This window comes from Plectrocnemia conspersa, unplaced genomic scaffold (assembly GCF_051122295.1).
Source record: "Plectrocnemia conspersa isolate PC_06_02 unplaced genomic scaffold, ASM5112229v1 ptg000011l, whole genome shotgun sequence".
In the NCBI taxonomy this organism is placed as follows: domain Eukaryota; kingdom Metazoa; phylum Arthropoda; class Insecta; order Trichoptera; family Polycentropodidae; genus Plectrocnemia; species Plectrocnemia conspersa.
This window is the reverse complement of record NW_028277175.1, coordinates 7,066,818-7,076,115: the sequence shown is the minus strand read 5'-3', so window position 1 is coordinate 7,076,115 and position 9,298 is coordinate 7,066,818. Positions and strand designations below refer to the sequence as shown.

The 9,298-nt window shown below is 30.3% G+C and overlaps 1 protein-coding gene across 1 annotated transcript; it reads right to left on the bottom strand.

Moving 5' to 3' along the window:
* Positions 1-9,298, bottom strand: LOC148229287 (uncharacterized). The gene is made up of 17 exons (XM_088196822.1): positions 9,054-9,298; positions 8,850-8,981; positions 8,645-8,782; positions 8,495-8,542; positions 7,892-7,990; positions 7,714-7,831; positions 7,517-7,650; positions 6,247-6,381; positions 5,976-6,172; positions 5,317-5,913; positions 5,162-5,243; positions 4,263-4,487; positions 4,051-4,198; positions 2,298-2,474; positions 2,014-2,231; positions 1,450-1,572; positions 1-1,142 (listed from the first exon to the last, which is right to left on the bottom strand). Exons 1-17 carry the CDS (start codon positions 9,249-9,251, stop codon positions 153-155), a joined length of 3,759 nt encoding a protein of 1,252 aa, XP_088052948.1. The 5' UTR covers positions 9,252-9,298; the 3' UTR covers positions 1-152.

Here is a 9,298-nt window from a genome sequence, read left to right as displayed (position 1 = left end):
ACAATCGAATTAAATATGAAATATTAATAATCACAAGTTTAATCACCTTGTATTATTGACTCGAGCTAATTTGACATCTACAACATTTAAAATGAATAACCTTTAGTATTACAATATTTTAGAACAGTTCCTCTCTCCGCATTGATGTTATGCTATAACTTAATCTCGCTCTCGCTATGGCTTTTGATATGTCTCTTTAAAGAGCTCATGGAAGCGCTCTTGAATCCGCAATGGTCACACTCGTAAGGCTTCTCCCCCGTATGTATCCTCTTATGGCACTTAAGCTTATGTTGTGTGTGACACGTGTATGGACACTCGTCGCAAGAGAACCTCTTAATCGTCAGATGTGTCCTTTGATGTATCTTCAAATAATTTTTGCTGACACATCTATAAGAGCATTTATCGCAAACGAACGGCCTCTCAGCACTATGTATCATCATTTTATGACGTTCCAAGCAATGCAGCTGTATAGCTTCGTACGGACAAAGATCGCAAGAGAAATTTCTAATACCAGAATGAGTTTTTTCATGCGTTAATAGAGCTGTTCTAGTTTTAGCTCTATAATTACATTCCTTACAAGGAAACTTCTTTTCTTGCGAATGTTTGTTCATCTTATGAACCCTCAGACCAGTTTTAGAAGAGCTCCTATAATGACACTGTTCGCACAAATACGGTTTTTCTCCACTGTGAATCCTCAAATGCTCCTTCAAAGACTCGGAACGTGTAAAACTACGATTGCACACTTCGCATTTGTAAGGTCTATCGTTTGTGTGCTTCCGCATATGCCGCTTAACGTTAGACGATTCTGTCGATTCGTAATCGCAAAATTTGCAATAGTGTAGCTTTGTTTTAATCGTCGAAATGCCTTTTTTAACATATATTTTTAAATTATCTTTGCGGGTTTCTAGAGAGAGATTCTGTGGTGAATCGGCATCGCCGAAGTGATCGTCGTATTCCGGATCTGGAGTCGCTGTCTGTTTTACTTCTCGGGTTACATTGATGCTGTCGTAGTCAGTTTCAGTTTTAAACTCGTCCAGTTTCACTTCGACGGTGGTCAAGCCTCGGTAATTGTCAATGTGAAAATTTGCAAATAGAGGATCGTCAATTTCTTTTTTGATAGAGTCCGTCTTCATTATGGCCATCTAATTGTAAATACATAAATTATAATTTATAAAATTTATAATGTAATAATAGCAGATACAGACATATTGCTATAATATAACTGTTGCTTTAGAATGTTTAAGAAAAAATAAAACATCTACCTAATATTTATTTTAAAATCTTTCTAGAGACATAGTTGAAAGTAATCGAATTATTGATTGCAACGGTCCGATTACTTAAAAAAAAATTTAAATACAACTATTGTGACAATTGGTTCACGAATTGTATTTAAAATAGATCTGTTATCACACGGACGTGACTCTCTAAATGACAATACAAATCGCTTACTTCTTGATGCTCTTTTATGACTATTTCAGCTCTCTCGCAATTCTTCTTGAATTGATATGCTGCTTTTATATCTTCTATACATCTTACGCAGATAGTCTTCGGAAGGTTATCGTCTTTTTGTATCTTAAATAATAATGACAACAAATTAGATCATTCAATAACATTTAAAAGAAAGAATAAGCAATATAATTAATACTTAATTTTATAATACTATTCAAAAGAGTATATATTGTACCACATTAATCAATTTTATTTTATAAAAAAATGTTTGGATAATTTTCACATCCTTCTACTCCTGGTGAGCCTTGATTTTGATGGATCGTTTATGGGCATTATTTTATTTGTTGAAAAAAATGTAGTAGCCAATGATGTATATTTCTATATTTATATTCTACGATTATTAAATTATTTATGTATTAATTTGGAAAATCATATAGAAAAAGTTAAGCTTACAGAACTTATATGAACTCACCGTTACTGATAACTGACTATTTGTATAAAAAAATTGGCTGCAATTTAAATTTGAAATATTTATATATAAGAAAATATTAAATAATATTTTACCTGTACCGAACACAGCGATGTAATCATTTCATTTATATACACAGTCGAGTGATAACAAAAGTCAAATATCGAATAAACTTGACTGTGTATTGATAAACACGTTCTGCACAGATGATCAGATGTCAGATTATCATGTAAATGCGATTGGTTTATTTTAAAATGTTGACTTCGGCGGTCCAGGGCGTTCATGTATTCGACTTTATTAAAATCTGCGTGTTCTGCGATAATAGTAAAAAATATAAATATCAATAAAATAAAATCATAAAGTAAATAATAATACATGCCTGTTGTACAATTATCGCATAAGTATTTCAAGTGTCTGGTGCACATACAAGAGTTGCATTTGCCACAGTACGCTGTAGTTTTAACGTCTTTGCTTCTGGGGCACCTCGTACAGCGCGATCTTCGCAGCAATTTAGAAGAATTGATTTTTTCGACAGAATCCATCGGTTGGATCAAGTCTACGAAAATGGGCGTAAAAAATATATGTTATACATGCGATAGGTTACGAAGATAATATATATGACAAAATAGTTGAGAAAACCTTGTAACATCTTAAAAATGTATGTATTATTATATCAATAATGTTCAGCCATTAAGACAGACCTCAGCTGTCAAACCAATGTTGCTAGTTGTGAAAAAATATAATGATATAATTCTTATTTTGAAAATGGTTTTTATTGTAATAAATACATATTTTTATTTAATAATATATTTTAATAAAACATAAAAGGTAAAATAGTATTAAAAACATCACTTATTATTAAACGAATCTATTAATTATTAAAAAAACAATTCTAAATAAGAATTTTCAATTAAAGCCGAGATTTAAAGTTTATTTTATCTTAAATTTTTCGAGGCGTGTCCATATCTGATGTATACTTATTCATTACATATTTAAAGCTCTTGCTCTTCAAAAGATGGAAGCAATAGTGGAATTATTAAATTGTCTTTGTAAAGGGGGGGGGGAGGATAAAATCCAGTGGCTTTATGATATAAAATTACTATGATTGTGGTTCAAGATGGCTAACGAATTCAGCTGCGATATTTCCAGGATTACCAATAATTGTTGCGGTAAAATACTATGGTTTATTAAAAAAAATAGTCATAAAATCCAAGCGGTTGTCCGTGTAGAGTATTTATTAATTGTGTCCAAACACTTGCATAAAATAATATACTTTACTTACCTCCATTTCTTAACGATATATAATTCAATTAACGATAACGATAGATAAAAAAAACATTACTAAACTTAAAATATAATATACATATATGTAAAGATTGATCCAACTGCAGTTTCAGATTCAGTTTCACAAAAAAAATCCATCGGCGTTATATCTCATGATCTTGGCGGCCAGTTGACGTCACTAAAACGTGAAATAATTCGATCCGGAAATTTTTACCGCAAAACATTCAACATTTTACCTGCACTCGATGTGTGTCAAGTTGCGCCGTCTTGATGGAATCACATGTCTTCCTACATATAACTTAACTATATTCACATAAATAATACTGCAGTGGCTCAATCTATGTGTAATTGCCACCCATCACCATCCATTTATCAGCTTAAACTTTTTTTTTTATTTTATTGCTATTTTTAATTTCGGTGAGAAATCCAGACTAAGCTTTGATATAAATTTGACAATTCTTTGTCGCTTGTATCGGCACCTTTAAAAACGATGATATCCTTGAGGAAGTTGTCGCCACTTTTAGACTAACCTTATGTTTCGCACATTTCAAGTGATTATTAGTGGTATAAAAATGAAATAAACATTATAAATATATAAATAGTTTTACTTTTATTAAAAACAAGCAAATTGTGTATTGCTTACATTAAAGAGTCAGTTTAATTTATTATCAGTGCAAGAAGCAAACATTTCTTCGATCTTCTTCTTTCTTGAATAAACACCTGCAAAAAAGAAATATATTTTTTATGTGTAAAATATATATTAACATGTTTTTTATTTAACACAAAATTACTATATGCATTTGAGTCACTATCACAAGTATATAATTTTAAATTTAATATTTCATTACCATTGAAATGAGTGTTTGTATGAACACTGAGTTGTGTCGAGGTCCGGAATGAATGCGAGCACATTGTACACGGATATGGTTTTACCCCCTCGTGTATTCTTCTATGAACTGCCAGTGTCCTTTTTTGGGCAAAAGTTTTCCCGCATACCTATCAATACCGATAATAATTTTTAAATACTATATAAAGTTCTGAATAGTTAAGATTTTAATACCTTGCAAATAATAGATTTAACGGAAGGATTACAATGCGTAGCTTCATGAGATCTCAGTCCGTATATCAACGTGAACAATTTACCGCAAACATTGCAGGAGTATTGCTTCTTAGGGTCGTGAGTCTTCTTGTGTCTAACCAAATCAGAAGGCTTGGTAAAACTCGCAGGGCAAATATCACACCGATTGGCTAGCGGTGGGTACTTATACCATTTGCCTTTATATTTCTATAATATACCAAAAATATTTATTTATTAACAATATAAATATTTGCGAAATACATATACATATATAAACAAAAAATTAAACAATAAAAATCAAAGACATTGAAGTGCTTTTTCAGTTATATACATCGACATAATAATGTGAATAAAATAAAATTCAAAACTGCTTTATTGCTCTGTCAATTAGCTGCAGTGTTACAGTAAAAATTAGGTATGCAACATAATGGCAGCAAAGCAGAGCAATGCTCTGTTAACAGCTGTTTAGTAGTGAAGGGTTAAATTATCAACACAATATATAAGAGGACTAGAAAGGCGCGACTTCTATAGCAGAATTTTCGATCATCAAATTGAATTGTGGCATCGTTATTTCAAAATTGAAATATTCAAATAACTTTTGCAGAGACTTGTTTTGGAGATGATACCGAATTCTAATTTTAGAGCAATATATGACTATGAAGAAAACTGTTACAAGTAAAACATACACAGATATCCTCAAGGATTGTCTTTCATTTGCATTAATCAAAACGATGTTGACTTCAAAGTACAATATATTTAGGCAACCAGGCAAAAAGATATTGCGAGCTAAGTTCAGGCACTGTGACCTTTGTTAAAAGGTCACAGTGCCTGAAGCTTATTATTATTATTAAGTTATTTATACAAAACTTATTGTCACTTACAACTTTAGTGGGTTCAATAGCTTCAAACGTGAAATTTGTACCTTCAACATGATCATTCACAGTATTTTCTTCAGGTTGATTTCTAAAAGATATTTTAAAATATTATAAATAGCTCAAAACAAACAGGATTTGACTTACGCAAATAAAATAATTACAATATTATATAATATTGCTGAGATTCAACAATCGGTACAGTAATATTATCATCGTTTATTACTGGCAAACTTTCATTTATCACATTATCTTCTGATATTGAAATAGTCGGTATTTCATCTTCAGTATTCACTGATATTTGATATCCGAAATTAGCATTATTCTGGATAAAATTACTATTATCAAATATATTTTCTTTTTCTAATTCTTGATTGATAATGGGGTAATTTTCAAAATACAATTGCTCTTGCAATGTATCTAATGCTTGAGTACTGTTGAACTCATTAATACTATCTTTCAGTTCCGGAGGTGTAATTTCAATGTTTTCTAGAGAGTTATCAGTGAGTAAAAAGTTGGTTTGCTCAGCATCGTGTCCAACATATACAACCTCATTCGATATGTTGTCGAATGTATCATTAACCAGTATATTAAACTGACTTTCATTTAAGAATATGTTTGGATTAGTTTCGTTCATCAATGGTACGTCAAGAAAAGAATTTTCTTCGAACATTTTATCGGCTGGTAATAATGAAATAGTAGTATCTGGATTGATTGTGTTATCGAGAATACTGCTGATGTCAATGGCTTGCTGTGTATCGCTGTAAGATTTAAGTAAATATAAATATTATATATTTGTAAAATATATATAAAAAATACTAACTTTTTTCCGATAACGTCACATTGACTATGAAGATTCAAATGCTTTATTAATTCAGTCTCATGCTTAAAAGATTTCTCACACACATTACACTTATGAAAATTAATTCTAATTTTAGGTTTTATTATCCTTATATCGTCGATGTTTGTGTTGATTGTTTTTCTTTTTTTACTGTTAGATTTCATATTTTTATTAGTATCCTTAAATAATATTAAAATAATTCAAGTGCATATCATAAATATATAATAAAGCATAATATGTATTAAAAATAAACCATTGTTATATTTTGCTGGTTACTCGAGTCATTCTGAAATATTTCAATATCCGACTGCGTCAGACTGTTCAAAGAAGCTAATCCTTCCATCACATCGTTTATAGTGCTGTTTATGATTTGATCTTCAGTTAAAGTCTAAAAATATTTATTTAATTATATACATATATTTGTCTCATTAATCTATATTATATAGTAATACATAAATTATAATATAATAATAGTATGATATATGTACTAGATGACATCGGCATGGAAAAAATAACCATCACAACTCTTTTTTATTTGAATCAAATGGAAATGGTCAATATTTCTATGTTGATAACTTAGTATCACATGTTAGTTGTATTTTAACTATTGTCATTTTAAAGCATTTATAGCTCATTATATGTTATGTTTATAGGTCATTTATATGTTATTAAGTCACAGAAGATTGCATTTTTTAGAATGAAAAAGAATCAATGCAATTCGGCTCAGATATCGCGATTTTTTTTCATGCATTAGTTCTACTTTTGTTTCAGGGGACCCCACATATATGTAATATTTTTCCGAGGCACCGCGAAACCCCCCAGCTGGCCCTGAATGTAATCTTTGTTATGCTTTGTAAATGTTTCCGCAGAGATTATGGCTGTGCCCTCTTCAGGTACAATGATCTGAAGATGAGGATGCACCCTGCAGTACATAACGTATGCAACTGGTAAGTGTGCCGCAGGGAGTGTTGAAGAATCTGCACTACCAGCGCAGCCGACAACGACTGCAAGGAAATATATACAATAGGTTTCCATAAATTTGTTTCTAAAATCAATCAATTTATAACCAATTTTACGACAAATTTTAGTAATTTGACAATTCCAGGTAAAATGGTTATAATTACCAAGTATTTTTGCCATAATATAAGTATTACTGAGTAACTAACGAAATAAAATGCTGGAAATTTTATTATCAAGCCAATCAAAAAGGCTTTACGAAATAGAAATTATATTAGGCATGACATAGAAGCCTTCGGATTGCAATGGTAAAACCATTTTGGCCATGCCTTTGGTTAAAATTGTACCACAACCTAAAAACAATTCATAAAATAGCCTCAATATAATTTAAAAAATCTATTTTTCAATGTTTGTTTTTAAAATACATAAGCACCCTAAACTCCAGGTTTTTTCATAAAAAAATAACAAAAAACATTATGAAAATTTTTAAATGATTCTCCTGTTACAATAGTATTTTTCCAAGCTGATTTTATATTTTAAACATGCATGTTAAAACTAAACAATACCTTATGCATTTTTGCATTATGCAAATTCAAAGAAAATTTGCTTCGAAAAAAGCACGAGCAATGCTGACATTTGGTACGATTGCTACTCAGCGGATTTAAAGGATGTACATTTTTCATGTGGACTATCATATTTACTATATAAAATAAAACAATATATTATTACATTATGATAATAATTGATAAGTCATATTGTTTACCTCTTTGTGTAAAAGTCATCGGACATTTCGGACATTGGAATGGTCTTGAATTTGTATGAATTCGAACGTGCGTTATAAGAGAATTTTTTTGATTAAATTTATATCCACAGAACGCACACTAAAATAATCAATTATTAATACAAAAATAATTAAAAAAATATTTTTAACTTACTTTTACCGTGTATGGTTTTTCTCCGGTATGAATTCTAAAATGTCTAATTAGTTGACTATTACATTCAAAAGTTTTACTGCAGTATGTGCATTTGTGATATTTAACCTGTAAATATATATAAATCTTTATTACCATATATTAATATGATTAGACCTTCGGTTCTCAACTGTGAGTTATAAACGAAGAAACGAAATAGATTGCAGGTTATAAATTAGGAAATAAATTAATATCCTATCAAACACTTTTCCGCGTAACTAAGAATTAGCGACAAAAATATCACAGTTTTCTCGTTGGCTGTACTTTTCATTTGTTTAAAATGAATGATAATTCCTTGTTATTCTATTGAACGATTAATCAAAAGGTGAAAAAGGTTGAGAACCGCTGGGTTACCGATTGTTCACACTATAATAGCAATGGGATGATTTTACAACTTTCGAGAAATAAGAATACTTCTTTGCGTTCACATATAAGCATTAAAACCAAATGTTGTCCAGCCGAAGAATAAAAAAAAAAAAATTTCTTAAGGTCAAGAATTCACACCAAAAGTAATAAAATCCTCCTGTTTCCAAAATACTGTGAAGAATAGGTTATAAATAATGTAATTTATACCTTTGTTTTATATTTCTGATTTTCTTTTCCTTTAATATTTTGAATAACCTGTCAAAATCATAAAATGTGTGACAAAACAATTATGTTTACTAATAAAAAGAATGTATGTAATGTTTACAATAATAAATGTCACGAAACAAATATATTTACATCAATATTGTGATGGTTTATCAAATGATTTAACAGTTTCGCTTTTCTGGAAAACTGCAATGTTTTCAAGCACTCGTTCGATAGCGGACAAACTTCACCATAGTTCCAATGCGTTATATAATGATGCGTAAGTGCAGTCTACAATAAAAATATTATTTAGTTTCAAAAGATAACAAATTTAATGTTATTGTTAATTTTAGTATACCACTGTGAAGAATGACGATGGACATATTTGACAAATGTAGAATTTTAGTTTGTTCTGATGGTTTTTCCAGTAATGTCGTTCCAGCATAATCCCTCTGGTAACTTGCTCGCCACAGTCATCACATTTGATCTTCTGAATAACGTATTACAAATATCATCACTTTATCGTATTTGTAAATTTGATAATAAATAAAAATATATTAACCGTTCTTCTGCGCACAACCGGTGCTCCATCTTTTCTAGGTCGTCCAGGTCCTACCTTATTATTATTACTACTATTAATAACTTCAGAGTTTTCTTCGACGAACTCAACATTCACTTTTGAAGCATTAAATTCTAAAGAATAATCTTCTTGAGAAGGATTTTCTGACGCCGCATTGATTGGAATCCAGGAGTTTAACATGTTTTTGAAACACACGCAGCTGTCATCGTTGCTGTCAAAATGTTTAT

What these genes read in the sequence shown, in the direction of transcription:
- LOC148229287 (XM_088196822.1), bottom strand. Translation starts at nt 9,251, where the DNA reads ATGTTAAACTCCTGGATTCCAATCAATGCGGCGTCAGAAAATCCTTCT. An exon ending in TACAAACACTCATTTCAATG is followed by an intron (nt 2,475 to 4,050) that starts GTAATGAAATAT and finishes CCATTTTCGTAG; the next exon opens with ACTTGATCCAACCGATGGAT. An exon ending in ATGCGATAATTGTACAACAG is followed by an intron (nt 2,232 to 2,297) that starts GCATGTATTATT and finishes CTATTATCGCAG; the next exon opens with AACACGCAGATTTTAATAAA.